General features: G+C 34.5%; 2 protein-coding genes across 2 annotated transcripts in view; one reads left to right on the top strand and one right to left on the bottom strand.

The window, feature by feature from the left end:
• Nucleotides 1-19,204, top strand: part of LOC136980625 (3-hydroxyacyl-CoA dehydrogenase type-2-like) — a 268,457-nt gene that overhangs the window by 77,945 nt on the left and 171,308 nt on the right. The gene's annotated exons all lie outside the window — the stretch shown is intronic.
• Nucleotides 1-19,204, bottom strand: part of LOC136980517 (ubiquitin carboxyl-terminal hydrolase 19-like) — an 80,467-nt gene that overhangs the window by 11,057 nt on the left and 50,206 nt on the right. Inside the window, exon 22 of the mRNA XM_067276650.1 lies at nt 343-385. Within this exon, the coding sequence (XP_067132751.1) occupies nt 343-385 (43 nt within the window). The remainder of the gene's footprint in view (nt 1-342; nt 386-19,204) is intronic.

The following is a 19,204-nucleotide window of genomic DNA, read 5'->3' as shown; positions in this document are numbered from 1 at the left end:
TAGGTAAATTTTCAGTAGTATTTTTTTTTTTATTTGTGATCATTCATTAAAGACCATATAAAAATATGGTCCATAATGAATGAGAGTAAGATTGCAAGCTGTTGTAATCAAAAGAGACTGAAAATATGTGTAAACTAAATCATTCAAATATTTATATAAAAAGATTATAATTCTATTACAGACACACTGATATTTTAAAAGACACATAATTACTTTTTATTTTACAAAATAAAACACAAATTGTAATTAAAATAAAATTAATTAATAATTTTATATTTTAACATTATAATGTTATCATATTATAATTTACAATAATTTTTAAATTTAAGATTAAAGCCAAACCTGTTTTAACAAAATCGGTATCTTGATCATCATAATCGTGTTCCTATAAATAGAGTATGATAAATTATATTAGATATTTTTAATAATTTGATATTAATTTAATTGAATTATAACTGAGTAAATAATATATATATATATATATAAATAATATAATATTAGTTTTTTCCTGTCAAATAAAAGTTTTACTATCATTAATGCTCTCTCTCTCTCTCTCTCTTTTTTTCATATTATTACAGATGTGTAGAGAATACTTCAACAGTGTGTATGTCTATCAAAAACATTTTATTTTATTTTCTTTTAAAAAACAGACACTGAATAGTAAATTATACAGGATATTATTTTTATTTAGTTAAATTTTTAATTTGTTCTGTAAGATAATTTTTAAACTAACAATTAAATTTTACTTAAAACTGAGACACAAACTATTAAATTTTGCAATTATGACACGCTTGATAGATAGACGCATTTCTATAAATGTTTTATTATGCTATCAAACAAGTTGTTTACAATAAAGCATCCATTTAACTAAAAAACATATATGAATAGATAAAACACAAAGCCACCTTTTATATGATCACTGTATTTCAAATATATCAAACAATATTTAAAAGCCACAGTTATAAAATATTCAAGTATACGTAAAAATTATTTTCAAAATAAATAATTTAAAAATACATTATTTATAAAAATAATAATGTATTTCAATATTTAAAAACGCAATAAAAGTACTATTAATAGTTCAATTAATCAATAGACTTAATAATGAAAAGTTCATAAACCTTGAAAGATAATCTTTTAAAAACTTTTGTAAAGTTATGTTATTTTAACAAAGTTTTTATATAAATTCCATCATTAGAACATAATACAGCAAAATATATTTTTACATTTTTAAAATATTTTTTGCTCAAGCAGATCAAATGTTTAACCAGGAATCAAGTTTAATATGAATGAGATATTCTGTGGCAATTTTGTACATTCCAAAGTGGAAAATTAGTCAGATTGTCTAAATTTTCAAATTTAAAAATATTTTTGCTATTCTTTCAAACGAATTTTCAAATGATATGTGACCATGATAAATTAATCATAATAATTAATTAATTAATTACACTGGCAATTTATTTTTGTCAAATTAGAATCAATTACTGAAATAATAACAATTTTAAAAAAATTTCTAACAAAATTATACATGGATCTTCTAAATATTCAATGAATTTCTGATTAATTAATTAGAAGATATCCAGACTACCAGCTTATTGAGGTGGAGCATTAGTGAAGCCTCTTTATGTGGCTTACAGAATTGTGTTTGTTCTCAAAACCCGTTTGATAGATTTTGATTAAACTTTGCTATTTTCCATTAACTGTAATGAGGAATCCAAATATGTAATAAAAATTGGGGTCTATGACTTTGTTTTCAAGATATTAGGTCATTTTACAAGTGCGCGTGACAAAGCGATATTGCACGATGTCCCAAGATCGCTAGCACGTCTTCTACATAGCTAATAGAATTGAGTTCATTCTCAGAATTTGATAGGCCAACTTTGATAAAACTTTGCCATTTTTTTATTGACTACGATAAAGAATCTAAAATTGAAATAAATGTAAATGTAGAAAACAGAGGTCCATGATTTTGTCTTTGATATAAAATGGGGTCAAAGTGACAATGTCCATGCTCCTTGAACACATCTAAGGGTCAAATAAAAAAACAGCATTGTGTGCATTGTGCATCTAACAGAAAATAGATGCAAAAAACAAACACAGCACAAGAACAAAGCAATTGGCATTGACTGCTTTTAGTTTTGGTTTTATTCGTATACAGCAATGTGACATGTGAACAATCTGCTGAAAGGGAATACCTCTTGGGAAGTCTTTTATGGGAAACTGGCCCCCATTTAGATGTTACCAACATAAATAAAACCTGGAAAATTCCACATAGCCAACTTGTTGGCCAGGCACAAAGTCACAACCAACTAACTAACTACCAGTGTTCAGTGGTTTTATCAATATCGCCACTGGTGGGCATTGCCATCGATTGCTTTGTTCTTAGATCATCTCTCCATATTGGTAAGGGCAAGGATCATCTGTGTGCTGGATAGTACAAATACCACCTCTCCTTTGGCTAGCAGGGTATGAGGATTGTCTTTTCTGTGACCGGTGGGTGCAAAGATGCCTCTTTTGTGGTGGCAAGTGCAAAGTTCACCTGTCCACAACTGCCAGGTACAAGGATGGCCTTTTCTGTGTCTAACAAGTGCAAGGATTGCTTCTTTCTTTTCAGCTCTGCCTTAATTCTATTAGGATATAACAAAGTCGCACGATGTCCTAGTAATAAATTATACTGATCATACTAATTACACTGATTATAATGAAGTTGTGTGAATCTTTTGGAATACAATAAAATGATAAGAAACCAATAGTCTGGATATTCAAATATTTTTTATTTCAAAAACTGTACAAGAATTTTAGAAAAATAAAATGCATATATAAACTATGTTGTAAGACTTTTGACACTGGTTCAAAACTAATATATGCAATAGAAATGCCATAATAATGTCATCAAGTGAGGCTGTCTCACAAGAACTGAAATTTTAAAGTTTATGAGAATGTCTTTTAATTTGGAGCAGTAAAAAGTTGTTTTGCAGTTAAATGTGGCTTGACTGCAGAACAGACATGAAGAACTAACAGATGCTGAAGGCAATAATGCTCTCTCATATTGAATGGTTCTATGTGGTACAAGTATTGATACTTTCAAAGTGGAAGATATTATATTGTAGATGAACAATACAGTAGGCTTTTACTAACAAAATTTAACAACTTGTCAATTGTAGCTGTTGTGCATTGTCTTGTGATTGATCAGTAACAGAACTGTATAATGTAGCAGCAGTAACTAATCTTACTGTCTATGCAGTGTATTATATTCTTACAAAACTATTGCTCTTGAAAGGTACCTCGTGTCTTGATGAATGTGTGGTGTACATGAGAGATTATTCTGAAAGACATTGATAAAGTGAGTCATCATTTTATTGTAGCATAATCCACAAAAGTCCAGCATAAGTTTCTCAATATGATTTCTAATCCTTATAGCTTCCTCATTTCTGGCTGAATGCCTGTGTCACGTGAACTCCATGATATCACTGTAACAAATCTATTGTAATACATTGGTTAAATTTAAGCCAAAACATTTGTAATATAATGCTCATTAAACTATCATTTTTTACTTAAACAAATCTTATATTTTTGGAAAAACTATTGTTGCCATGACTTATCAAATGACTCCCATAAAATAAAAATTTCTTACAACAGAATCCACATCCTCCACTATGATTGTATTATCCAAGATGAACATCAGTTAGAAAATTGTCCAAAATAGCAGCTATTTCAGTAATCCTTAATGAATGAAAGTTATGAAATTGGCTTTCTAGGTTAAAGAATCATGCAGAACTGATCTAGTGTCCACAATAACGAATGCCTGTTCCAGAGTGATAACAATCAGAATTGAGATGTGTCAGAAATGGTATAGGTCACTTAACAAAATAAGCATTACATTGGACATCTCAAGCAATAAAGTGATGTTTTAACAATTAAAAATATGAAGTTAACTGTTGGGTATCACTTGAAAATTTACATCAGGATTGCCATTATTAGTGTTTCTGACAAGAATTGATAAATTATGATATCAAATATAACAAATATTACTAAATGGAACAAAGGTTCACTTTTTACATCTAGACTAGTGGTTCTAAACCTTTTTCTCAGTCATGCCCCCACTTCAGCATCTCTCATATCCTGATGCCCCACCTAATTCTTATTATTCAAAAAGTGTACTCCTATTTACAGGAAGGAAGCCTAAAAGGCCATTAACTTTATTTAAGCAAGCTTCCAAAAGACATGGCATTTATGAAAAAGAAAAATAAAAGAATGAAAGGACAGTTGAAGTACCAAGGAAGAAATCACTAAGAAATTGTTAAAAAAAAAATAAAATAAAATAATAATAATATGAAATGATATGAAAAAACAGCAAATAAAGTTTCAAAACAAATAATAGAGAACTGGAATGCATAAATATAAAATTAATTAATATAATTATATCATAAATAATTTTTATATTAAGTACAGTACATACATCTATGTATCAAGGCCCTTCAATAATAATAAGTGTGTGCACACTAAATACTTTTTTATCTTAATCTAAGATCACCTGACTTATCAACAAACAATGGTGTCTCAAGCCACTTACCTTGCTCCAAGTAGCAATGGAGAGGTAAGGAATAAAAGTTATCTAAACAGAAAAGACACTGAGAAGAAAATGAGTGGAAACAGGAAAATTTAAAAAACATTCTTAGCTTAATTCATGAACAATTAGCAAGCTTTCAAATTCACTGTTAATAACTCATTGTCAAATTGCCCCCCTTAAAAATCAAATTGCCCAAGTTGGGAACCACAGATCTAGACACTAAAAACTTTTAATTACAAATAGAAGAGTTCATATTATATCTTTTGATAATAAAATGCATTCTATTTAATCAAAATGATTATTTTTCTTAATATATTAATTGTTTATTTAAATAATATAAAAATACATTAATAACTTAATTACATTTTTAATAAATATTTAAACATGTTGATCAGTGGTATAGCAACAAATTTTGTACCTCTGACACAAAGTAAAAAGCTCAACTCATTTCTCCAAAACTATATTTCATTATTTTTGATTTACTAACAAGGGAGGATTTTCTCACATTTTAATAAAATACATATCATTTGATAGAGAAAAGAAAATAAGAAAACCCATATTTTTTTCCCCTTTATCAAATGATATATATACTGTATTTTATTAAAATGTAAGACTGACATCAGAAAACCCTCCCTTGTAAATAAAATAAAATAAATATTAGTACCTTCAATCAATTGGCATTAATGACCAGGGCTATACTTGCCACACACCCTCATTATACCACTGATGTCATTTTATGTTATATTAAAAGTCAAATTTGTAGTCTGTTGCTATTGATATATCAACTTTACTTTTTTTTTTTTTTTTGAAAAAATGCTCTGTTTGAATTTACGATCAAAATCACATCTGAAAATAGGCATCTTGGCTTCAAAAATATTAATGTGAAATAACATTTATTAATGTGTTATTGTGTCTAAACAATAAATAAAAGTGATTTATTTGGTAGAAAAGACATATAAACAATATTTTGTTATTATTATTAAGAGAAATTGTTATAACAGTATCAATTATAAATTTAAATGAAATAAATCTGCAAAATATCAAAAAAGCAATGAAATTTACTATTGACTAATGAGAACTAATGATCTTTTTATACTATATGTAAGCATATAAAATTGATACATGATACTAGTTGATCAGTATTGATTTCAAAGTCACATTAAACACTGTTTACAAATCAAAATAAGTTAGTTGCCAAAAATGATCATACAAAAATAAGAAAAAATTTCTGGAATGTACAGCTAGATTTTCTCTATACAGTAATCACCAGATCACAACATGTATACATTCTTTGCAAGTGTATGTTTCTACAATAATTAGATTATATACATTAGGTTTTTTTTAATAGTAAATCAATTGTCTATTAACCTTACATTACTTGTTTTGGAAAATTATAAATCTACATTTTATTACTAGTACCATCATGATATTATGCTGCTCTATTATAACATTATCTTATTCATTGTACAATTTACTTGAAACACCATGTATTTAATTATTATAAAATGATTATGTAAGATTATCATGCATATATTAAGCAGAAAATATAATAAGTTTGTTAAACTATTAAATATTAAAATATTAAGAATTATTTATTTTATAATACACTCCTCAAAAGCGAAATCACAACACCATGAAGGAATGCATGTAGCCACATGCACATTGCAGGACCGATAGAGATAACCAAAATATGCAAATAATTAAAAGAACAAACAAAAACATGCAGCAGACACCTGTTTATTCAGTAATGAATATGGCCACCATGGACAGCTATACAGGCCACTATATGCTGAGAGATACTATAAATGAGGCATTTAATGATTGTCTGAGTGGACTCAGCTTGACTGAAGTATCCCTTGGCAAGTTGAGTCCACTGCAATGCACATGTCGTCTACAGTAAGTGGCAATGGTCCCTGATGCACCTCATGTCAGATAAGGTCTCACAGGTGTTCAATGAGAGAGAGATCCAGCGAGGCAGCCAGCCAGGGAAGGATGTGAATTCCATTCAAGCTGGTGAAAGTTTGCCATATGATGTGCAGTTAAGCATTATCTTGCTGTTGGGTGTGGCCTGCACTAGTGACCAAACTACAGGCCCCACAATTTGTGTGACATACTGGTCCACTGTCAGAATACTGGAAATGTGTACCAGAGCTGTCCACTGATTGCACCCGCTAACCAGCAGTCCTGTCCAGCTAGATTGTCTGTGTTGGCAAACTAGCCAGCGTGTCACCAACCAGCCAGTGCTGCCACTGGACACAGCCTCATCTAGCATAGAAAGCCGTACACAGCAGCAGCAGTGTACTTTAGAAACAATTGACACTATTTGCCATTACTAAGGATTATCATCAAATCTGCAGTCTACGGGACACTACCCAGATATTCTCCTTCATCTTACAAAGCAAGACTCCCCGGGTAAGTCTCCTGTGCATTATTTACATGGTATAACATTGAAGTGGTCACATCAGGATACACAGTTGGACTAGTGTGTCATCCTCCCTTCTGTACAAAGCATGCCAGAGCACTTTTGACTAGTGCATTGGACAGGGTTTCTTACTTGGTGTCTTTTTGTCTTTCGTGCTCATGACTGTAATTGACACGAATTGTTTTGTTGGTTAATTCACAGACTACTTGAACTACTGCGTCGTCACACTACTGTTTTTACGCTCACATCTGGGTTTGTCGCGTCTTAATTGGGTGTATTTCAACAAACATGGATTCCAGCAAGCTCTTGGAGTTTCTGGACAAGGCCCATAGAATTGCAGACAAAGTGAAAGGTTACTTTGTAGACAACCGTAACAGGCGCTTCAGCACAGAAGTGCACACAACGTATATAACTAATCAAATTCAAAAAATAATCGACTTGGCAGAATCTACCATGGAGGATAACTGCTTATTGGAAAATCTTACGAATAAGCCTAACAACTCGAGTGCTCCACTTACATTGGGCACTCCTACTGGTAAGAGAGCCATGTCCCCTAGTCACAAAGAGTCCTTGCTCACTGACATGACTCCGCCTATGCCTGTCCTACTGCCTCCCAGAACCCATCCTTCATCTGATCATCATCCCTCTAACCTCCACAAAAAATTGACAGAGATTATTACCAAAATCGATGGCCTAACCAGCACCAGCGACAAGATCAGCAAAAACGTCAATGACATAGCCGAACAGCTAAACTGTGTAGTCCCAAAAGGGCATATTGAGGAGTTCTCTGGGAAACTAGAAAAGCTCATCACTGATGGCCCTATACAGGAAATCTTAGAAAACCAAAAGAGTGTACAGGAGAAAATGGAAAAGCTCCACCCCAGTAATCCCACTCCTGCTGAAACACCCATCACTTATAGTACTGTACTGCAATCCAGCAAGATCATCAAATCCAATACCAACACAAAAATCCCAAGAACACCTATGACTAGTCCTGAGGTTCTGCTCTTGTATCACAATAGCAACGATAAGAGTTGCAATAACTTAAGGAAATTAATTTATGACAAAGTAAAACCATCTCAACTTAATATTGGAGTTGAACAAATACGTAATATAGGAAACGGCGGCTTGGCTCTTGAGCTTAAGAAGGCAGCTGATGCCCAAAAACTTCAAAATTATATTGAGGATAAAATCCCGGAGATTGCTGTTAAAAAACCTAAGAAACGTCTACTGAACCTCATAATATACTCCGTGCCTTCACTGATCGCACGTGAAGAATTGCCACAACTCTTATACAATCAGAACGATATAATATCTGAAAATTTCACTGAGGAAGACTTTAAAGGGGCATTTAATACAAAATTTGCAATGGGAAAGAAAACTAAACCATTTACAAATTGGGTGATTGAGGTCACACCCCCACCTGCAAAAGCAATTGTTAATACTGGGTAAGGTAAACCTGGAGTGGTCCAGATGTCAGATGGCGGATTTCTGCCCTGTCCTACAGTGCTACCACTGTTGCAGGTTCGGTCACACTACTAAAAATTGTAGTCAGACCACTGCAACATGTAGCCACTGCACCGGCAAACATGAATTCAAAGATTGTAACCATAAAGACAAACAACCAATTTGCATCAACTGTAAGCACGAAAAAGTCGGTAACACTGATCATAATGCACGGGATGGCTCCTGCTACATCTACCAGTGTATCAAATCTAACTCGATAAAGCAAATCGACTATGAAACAATACGCTAATGACTATATCAGTTTTCTGCAATATAATGCTGGAAAGAGCATTGCAGCTACTTCCATCCTCAGCTCTCTCATACCAAAATACGATTTCATTTTCTGTCAGGAGCCTTACTGTATAAATAACAAACCGGCCTGCCTTCCATCCACCTGCACTCCACTCAGTGGCACTACCTGAGCTGTGTCCATTGTCATCAATATCTGTTCTCCACCACAAGGCACTAAGTACACAGTATATCTGTTGTACTGAGATAGTTATCAACAGCAAAAGACACATTCTGATAAATTACTACTGTCCAAAGGACCTAAACATCGAGCTTATGCTCAACAATATACAGAACATTATGGACCACTTTATTGATGTCTATTTTATTCTGGCTGGGGACACTAATGCCCACTCCCCTACCTGGGGGGAGAGCGTTTTGACACTCATGGATGCCTGCTCGAAGAGTTCTATGCCCGCAATAGCCTGTTCATCGTTAACAACCCTTCATCCCCACCTACCTTCACATCAAGCCAGGATCACAGCTGGATTGATGTGATGGTCTGCTCTTTGAAATGTTATCTACACATCAATGATTGGAAAATCCTGGATGACAATATTGGTGATCATGCATTTATTTCTTTCAAGATCGGTGTCACTTCCCCCAACAATCTTTCACAACCACGGCCGAAATACAACCTGAAGCACGCCAATTGGAATGAACTACAGGCATTTCTTTCCACCAACCTAGTTGACTGCAACCATGATGATAGTGACAAAGCCTGCCACAGCATTGAACATAATATCGATATCATCAATACAGCCTGCAAAATGTACATCCCCCAATATGTTAACGAACGTAAATCTGTCCCATGGTGGACTCCCAATCTGAGGAGGGACAATATTCACTTAAGAAAGAAATACCAGAACTGCCATATGCAACCCCAACGAAATCACAACAAAGAGCAATATTACCACCATTTGAACATATATAAAAGTGAAATCAAAAAAGCCAAACAGGAGTCCTGGAAAAATTACTGCGCCAACACCACAAAAAACCCATGGGGATTTATAACAAGACTCTGTACCAGGAAGCTAAAGAAAAGTCAAATTCTCTATTCCAACACAGCAGGGGAAGATTTTTTCCTAGCTGCAAACAGAAAAATTGATAGCTTCTGCCTAGAGCAGTGTTTCCCAACCTTTTTTGTGCTATGCCCCACCTAAGCCTTTCTAAAATTCTTATGTCCCCCCAACATATACGTTGAACTCTTTTGGAAGGTCTCTCGTTCATTGAAGTTTTCCTTGCACTTAATTGCCACACTGTTTTATTGTAACCATGATAAAACCCAATCCTTTCATCAAAGTCTCTTGCACTTTCCAGTCATTGCCAAACGTGACCTGGAACACCACAACTCATGTCTGCCCACCTCGAGGTCTGGGCAAAGAATGTCCCTTCTCCTCTTTCACCGGCCTCAGGGCCTTGTTCATCTGTTTGTTCTCAGTGGTTCCCAGAATTGTTAATCTCACCCCAAGGGAAAAGGGTTATAAAGGGAAGTTCTAGAAAGAAAGGGAAACAAAGAACAAATAAAGTTAAAACTAACTTAAATCAATATTTACAATAAATATGGCATACAGCAACTATACAGTTAACTTAAACTCTGGATGAGTTCATTTTCGAATTGCCCCTCTTAACAATCAAATTGTCCCTCTGGTGGAGCGTGGACCCCACGTTGGGAAACACTGGCCTGAGAGGATGCCAGAGGAAAATGACAATGACATCCATCAAAGGATTTGACATCAAACCAATGCAGATACCCACACTGAAAACGACCCTGACTTTCAACTTCATGAGATCAACAATGCCTTTAACAACCTCCGAAATAAAAAAGCACCAGGACATGCCGATGTTACACCAGAACTGGCTAAAATCATCTAAAGCCTTGTTTCCTACCTACTCACTCAACTATATAATGCCTGTCTTAAACACGGTATTTTTCCTGAAACCTGGAAACATGCCGGGATTGTCCCTGTTCCGAAGCCAGGAAATTCAGAGGAAAGTCGACCAATATCTCTCCTGCCAGTCCTTGGCAAAGTCTTGGAACGCTTGATGAATAACAGATTAATGTGGCATTTGGAGACAAATTCCATCATACAAGGTTCACAGTTTGGCTTTCGGCCACAGAAATCATCAGAGGATGCTATTGAAAAAGTTGTAAGCAGGGTCAATGAATTACTCGAGAGCTACAAATATGTACTTGCCATAAGCCTAGACATTGCCAAGGCTTTTGATAGTGCGTGGTGGCTAGGGATTGCAATTGCTGGATCCCTCATCCAGCAATCCAGCTGGATCCAGTGCATTCTTCGGCCTGCTGGATCCAGCGCTGCGGATCCGCAAATACTCACTTAACTTTCTAAATAATTGCGCAAAAGTCTACGTTGTCGCGTTGCCGCTTTGCTAACTACTAGACTGCTACTAATTACTTACTAATTACTTACTCACTACTTTACTAACACTAATAATTAAATTACTTATAAATAAACTATACCTTAATCAATCCAGCAAAATTTAATAAAATAATAACGTATTCAATCGCTTTTAACGATCTTCTTCAGTTACAAAAAAATACAACATTAACTATAGAACATAAAATGTGTTTGGAATAAATATAAAAAGAATAGTGCTTAATTACATCTCATTTTTTTTAAACAAGTTACATAGATGTACTGCCAGGTCTGATAATTATCGTATTGTATACCGACGTAATCCCACTGTTTTCAAACTTTTAAGAAACGATAAAAAGAAAGAGGATCGGAATTCAACAACGGGTATATATATTCGGTGCCTTTACACAACCAACGTTTCAATTCCAAGCTTGTTTATGTGGGTGCAACGATGCGCAGTTTAAAACGAAGGCTCAAGGAGCACAAATATACAATCAGTAAGAACCTTGACAACACTGCGCTGGCATCATACGCAAGACAGAAGGATGTTAACGTCCAATGGGATCAAGCGGCAATTATAAAAACGACGACGAATAGGCAAACGGTCAAACATCTTGAGAGATTGGAAATTCGCAAGGCGCACATGCCAACTGGTTGTATAAACCATAGAGATGCGGACTCATTGTCTACCATGTGGAGATCTTTCTACATTAATTAATGTTATTAACGGACAATGCTGGTTTCGTTGGATCTTATATACAGGGTGTTTTTTTTTAAACTGACAGTACTCAGAGACATCTGTACAGAAATCTAACAGCCGGACTGTCGCCAAATTTGGGAGAGTGACTAAGGACGACATGGGAAAGAGGTTCCGCGAAGAAAAAAGTAGTACCCAAATTTGCCGGTAGGGGTGGATTTGCCGCTGTTGTAGCAAAACAGCTAAGAATCTGCATAAAATCCAGCTGCAATTAACAAACACACGAATGAATAATCAGACAGAGGTTTCAGTGTAATAACGAAAGTTTAATTAATCAGCAAATAACCTTCTCCCTTCTTCAATGTGATCACCGTTTTGCTGGACAACTCATTGCATCCTGAACACCGTGTTCTGTATGGCCGAACGTAACATGTCCGCAAGAATGTTCGTCACAGTTTGAGAAATGTTGTCTTTCAAAGTCATCAAGTTTGGGACACTACCAAGATAGACCTTAGACTTTAAGTAACCCCACAGGAAAAAGTAACATGGGGTTAGATCCGGGGAGCAAGGCGGCCATGCAAGTGGAAAAAAGCGACTGATGACCCTTTCTTCAGTGAAGTGCTGCTAGCTTTTTCGCTATAACAGCGCCAAATCCTCCTCTACAGGCGAATTTAGGTACTACTTTTTTCTTCGCGGAATCTCTTTTCCATGTCGTCCTTAGTCACTCTCCCAAATTTGGCGACAGTCCGGCTGTTAGATTGCTATACAGATGTTTCTGAATACCGTCAGTTTAAAAAAACACCCTGTATATATTTTTTCCGCTATTTATTTTGTTTATTTATCTATATTTTGTCCGTTTGGGCGTTTTCTGTTAATTTTTATATTTATTCCGAACACATTTTATGTTCTATAGTTAATGTTGTATTTTTTTGTAACTGAAAAAGATCGTTAAAAGTGATTGAATATGTTATTATTTTATTCAATTTTGCTGGATTGATAAAGGTGTAGTTTATTTAACTTATTCTACTTCCAGTACATAGTTTTATATACTTATAAATAACTACAGACTAATATGTAGAGCCTATATATGAAAACTGGTAAGACTGATAGCCACTTAGCCACTGATTCTCTGTCCTTACATTATTATAATATATTAATATAAATTAATCAATAGAATTACCTTTGCTATTATTTAACTTAAAGATTACATTATAATTATAATCTAACTAAACATTTAAAGTTAATTATCTCTATCTCAAGTGTTAAACCGAACCAAAGTTAAGTTTACTACCTAAATGTGTAAGAAGATTTATAGTGACCAGTCTAAATAATAAAAGCTTCTTAAGTATTTTTTAAAAAATGTTTTATTTCATTTAAAAAAAACATAAATTGCAGGATAGATAGATAGACAGATAACACTTTATTGCACCAAAAATACATCCGCGCTGGATCCAGCTGGAATGATTTCAATCCAGCAAAAATCCAGCTGGATTCAAAACACTGCTGGATTGCAATCCCTAGTGGTGGCCCTTAATCCTGCAACAGTTAAGGGAAATGAACTGCCCTGCAAATGTTTATAAAATTCTCTGCGATTATCTTCATAACAGAACAGCCACCCTTCAGTGTGGCAAACATCTTATTCATCGCAAAGTCATCCGTGGCTGCCCGCAGGGTTCTGTTTGTGGCCCAGTCCTTTGGAACGTCATTTTTAACAACTTTCTGGAACAAGATTTCGGCCAGCACGAGATAGTTGCATATGCCAATGATGCTCTTGTGCTCCTTGGGGGCAGCTCTCGTGCTGCTCTCAAGGAAAATGGCAACAATGTTCTGAATAAAATCCTACACTGGGGAGAAGAATACAAACTAAGATTTAATGCAAGGAAAACCAAAGGAATCATCTTTAACAAACCGGGCAAACAGAACTTATACCTCAGAGTGCCCACAATTAAAATGGGAGGTCACTCAGTCACTATAAAAAAATCCATTAAGTACTTGGGAGTAATTCTCGACCATTGACTCCTCTGAAAAGAGCACATAGATTACATCACTGAGCGGACCGGAAAAATCTTTAATGCCTTTGCCCGCATTGCAAAGAGCAGATGGGGCTTGGCCTCTGAGGCAATGGAAACAATCTATAATCAAATTTTTGTGCCCATAACATCATATGCATGCGGCAGCTGGGGATTGGCTGTCCGCAAAGTGCACAATAGATGCAAAGTGATATCCACTCAAAGAAGTGCACTTATGCACATTACTAGAGCATATGCAACGACTCCCAATACATCCCTACATATTCTGGTCCAAAAAAGGCACCCATAGACAAAGTTCTGATCTCTAAGGCAACATTCTGGCACTTCAAACGGGGCCACACCATTTACACGGAAACCTATATCATCAATAGCAGGGACTTTGAAAGCAGCATTGATTATGCTCTTACCAGACATCCGGCAATACCCAATTTAATCACCTCTCAGCCCGAGCATGCAAAACATTGAAATTTATACAGACGGCTCAAAAGCGGACTTTAAGGTGGGTAGCGGTTTTGTGGCCTTCCACAACAGCAACGAGATTGCAACTGGACGTTACCGGCTGGGCAAACACTGTTCTGTACTCCAGGCAGAGTTGTTTGTCATCAAAATGGCGGTGACTTGGTCAGTCACCAACTACACTAACAACATTGCGGCCATTGTTTCGGATAGTGCTTTGTCCATCTCCCTGCTGCAAAATGCCACCGAACACCCCATCACCAATGAAATAAAAGATATCATCAACAACACTACCAACCGCTATTTCATTTATTGGACACGAGCCCACCAGGGCACGCCCAGTAATGAGCGTGCCGATGCCCTGGCAAAATCTGCAGGAGATGACACCGACCTCCTTATCTCTTATACTAAACTAGCCTCTAAAACCATCAAGAACCTACTTTGGAAGGATCTTATTCTTTCCTGGCAGCAGGACTGGAATGATAATAACCATCATACCACATATAATTTCATCCCTATCATTGAGCCTTTTATCTTTAGCAGGTGGTACAAACCTTGCCATCATGCTAGTCAATTCCTTAGTAATCATGGCAGGTTCAATTCATACCTTACAAGGTTCACTAACGCATCCAATCCTAACTGCTCCCTGTGTGGTGTTGAGGACAGCAGTCGACACTACTTCTTTGACTGCCCGATGTTAGAACCGGAGAGGTTTCACCTTATGCTCACTATTGAGGCACATAGGGAAATATGGCCCACTGATTGTACAATAATCTTCGACTATGAGGACACTTATGATGCTTTCTTAGCATTCATCACTAAATACACTCATCACTAAATACTTCGAACGAACCACAGTCAATGCCTACTCCTAGCCTCTTCTGCCCAAAGATCACCTTGTCTTCTCTGCCTCACCTCATCCTATTCACGCCCTTCTGTGCTTGTTGCTTTGGCGGCAATCATCTCATCAACAATCCTGTGTATCTTCAAATTTATGTCAATTTACCCGATTGCTAAGACTTAATTTGTATTGGACTGTAAACTTGGTTGTCATTGCATGTATATATTGTAAATAAGTACTTGTAACTAATTCCTTTTGTATTAATTAATTATTGTACTGAATTAATTGTACCTGATATTTAATTTAACTAATTTTTTTTTATTTTATTATCTCCTACTAACTATCTTATTCAATCATCAATTGTAAATATCTGTAACAAATTCCTGTTAATCCACTCTAATAATTGTAACCAATACTATTTATCTAGCGTGTCATTATTTTCAATGTATCAAACTGGGTTATACCTATGTGGCACCCAGTATACGCTGTACCTAATGTGTTGAATAAAATATATCTGTATCTGTATCTGTCCACTGATCGAACATGATGTCTCCCCAAACCATGATGCCTTATGATGGAACCAGTGTAAAGCTCAGTGGAAAGGACTGGCATGTAGCATTTCCCAGGATACTGCCACATTTGTCAATCCTCCACAGACAGAAGCAGGATTCGCCTGTAAACAATACTTGATACCATTCAGTGATCCAGTTGCAATGACAACAATAACATAAAAGGTGTGCAGCCTGTGACAAGTGGTTAATGGCACCCTGTTGCTGGTTGCCATGTGTGCAGCCCAACTTCATGCAACCTGTTGCTAATGGTTTGAGTGGACACAGATGCACTCATTGATGGCAACAGGAGACTTTAGATGTCATGTGCTGTGGCAAACAAGTACCAATAGACCATTTGGCAAATGTGCTGGTCTATGTGTTCTGTTGTGCACTAGTGTGATCCACTGCTTCTTTGACATGTTCAAAGATGTTCCTGTATTCATTGTGTCACACATTGCTGAATGATTCTCATGTCACGCCCAACATGTCTGGCAATAGTGAGGTCGTGCAGTTCCAGGATATGGTCTTGTTTCCCAGCCATTAACTTGTGGTATTTATCTCACTGTCATCTCCAAGGCATATTTTACACTTCTTCAAAGGTTTGCTCCCTGAACTATTGCTGATAGCATTTATGGCCTGAGCTGGCTGCTGATCTTTATAGCTCAAAACTGGGTACCACATGACCTGATATGTATGCAAATTTAATCATTTGCATATCTCTGTCAACTCTACCGTCCTGCAATTTTTTGTGGTGTTGCAATTTCACTTTTAAGGAATTAAGGAATGTATAACATTATAATAAATATGAAGAATAATCAATAATATGGTAATTTTTTGTTGTTGTTTTTAATGATCTACTCAGGAAATATGTATATGTATGTGTGTATATATATAAATCCTTATTCAAAATAAATTACTTAAAAGGAACTTTTAATCAGCATGAACATGTTTTGAAAATAATCTCATATATTATTGAAATTTTGATCCATTTTTAAGCAAACCTAAGTAAAGTGGATTTTTCTGCAATAATCATATACATTTTAATTTTAAAATAAAAATAATACATTATCTATTAATTTAAAGTTTAAGAATTAAAAAATCCCAACTTCAAGTTAACAAGCTTAATACCTGATTTTCTCATATTTTTGTATGTAAATTTCCCATTACTAAGCAGTTTCTTGAGAATCTGTTCACAGAATGATTACAAAATTATATACAGTTTATGACACTTTTGAATGCATTGTCAAGACACCCTCTTGCGTTCCAATCAGAATGCCAGTAACATACTATATCAGTAAAAGGATGTTGCTGCAAGGTTGTAATGTAGTGGTGTTGTGTTCAGCTTGGTGGTATAGGGTTTATTTATCTCAATCATCTGTATTGACATGCAATATAAGAGTAAATCAAGATCACAACCCTATAGTGTAACCTAAAGAAACTAGGTCATATGTAAAAAATTTTTATCATTAGATGTAGTGCATAATTTGATTCTATTAATAGAGATCAATAATAAATTTTACATCAATAGTTTTAATTATTAAAGAGTAATTGATAGTTTGTATAATAAAATTATTCTATTTAATAAAAACTATGAAGTTTCTTAAAAATTTGCATCTTTAATATTTTTTCCGTGAATTTAAGTCTTGAAACCTTAATTTCAACTCTTAGTTCTCAAAAAGCAATTAAAATCACATTATCCATGATACAAATTTATTTTTAATTAAAGTACTGTACCTTCCCTTTTAACAAGAAAAACTTCATTGATTAATGTTTGAGACAAAAAAAAATTGAACAAAGGAGTTAAATTTAAATTAAAGTTTTCCTTATCAGCACTCATGTTGCATGTATGAAGGGCATACACTTATTCTTCATCTAAAGCTGTATTACAACAAGACAGATATAATTAGGAAATCTACACACAATAGTGGTTTTTCTGCATCAAAATTTAAATATTTAAACAACAATGTTATTAAACATCAGTTATATCCTCTGACTACTCTAGAACCATATAGAAAATTGTTTTTCTTCTATCCCAATATTCTTTGCAGGAAACATCACACCTAAATTATTAAATTATGTAAAAATCTGCCTTTCCAGTTACTGATAACAATCCAGCATACTGTGTAGATTGTGTTGTAATGATAGCAATAAACAGTACAAGAGGAGAGAGCAGAAGTATATGCGATACCACTAGGAAAACTGGGAAGCAGAACCTTACTTTATATTGCAGCAACACAGAGGAATTTATTCAAGTGCATTACAGAACACCAAAGGAATGAAAAATACCAGAGAACAACAACAGCTCTGGCCACCCTAATCATAGAAAACAGTTATGAACCAAAGTGGGACAAAATAAAATTATTGCTAAGGCTAAGACATCAAAAAGTTTTATTCGGGACAAAAGTCATCTATATTAAGACTAACAATAGATGCAACATTTCTACATTAGAACTTGCATTCATAAGAAATTATGCCATTTTTTGTCAGAGGGAAGTATAGTTCTCCCAATGTTTTTATAAGATGAAACAAAAATCAATTGCTAGTTTTACAAATGTTTTGTTTTAGTTTTTTTTTATTTTAAATTATTGTAGGCACAAAAAACCTTACACACGCTGTTTCTAGCAAACAAATTAATAAGCACAAACGTTTTCGGCCGTTTTGAAAGGCCTTCTTCGGGTGCACTGAGGTCGGTTGGAAAAATTATCTTCAAATGCAATCATTTGATTTTATTTTTTGTTCCAAGCATTAACTGATGAAGTTTTTCTTGTCAAAAATGAAATTACTTTGCAATTCTTTCAAGACTGCATAATATTTACAAATAAACAACTTACTACGACACCTTACGAACATGCAGCCCAATTTTTATTACTTCCAAACATTTTCAGTCATGTTAAATGACCTTCCTCAAGAAAAACCAAAACGAAAAAAAACAAACGGTTAAAGCAACTGTAAAAATTTTTGATTTGTACTAAGCGTTTGATTTTTACAGTTGCTTTAACCGTTTGTTTTTATTTCGTTTTGGTTTTTCTTCAGGAAGGTCATTTAACATGACTGAAAACGTTTGGAAGTAATAAAAATTGGGCTGCACGTTTGTAAGGTGTCATAGTAAGTTGTTTATTTGGAAATTATTTTGATTAAAAATAAATTTATATCATGGATAATATCGTCATACTTCCTTTTTGATTAATTATTTTTCATGAGTAAGAAAGTTATCTTAACTGGGTTAACTAAATAAACTATAACCATTTTTTATACTGTTAACAATATTTTTAATAAGCTTTCAATAATTATTTACTTACAATTTATTGATAATGTATCATAATCTGGTATTTATCAACTTTAATCGGAAAGTTACTAATTACAGTAGAGAGTCGAAAATCGGAATCAATTGGGGACTGGGTGGTTCAGATTAGTCATTTGTTACGAATACCAATTATGTACGAAAAAATATATTAATCTGTC

This window comes from Centruroides vittatus, unplaced genomic scaffold (assembly GCF_030686945.1).
Source record: "Centruroides vittatus isolate TY-2023 unplaced genomic scaffold, ASM3068694v2 contig_1159, whole genome shotgun sequence".
Classification (NCBI taxonomy): domain Eukaryota; kingdom Metazoa; phylum Arthropoda; class Arachnida; order Scorpiones; family Buthidae; genus Centruroides; species Centruroides vittatus.
This window is presented reverse-complemented; position numbering and strand designations above follow the sequence as displayed.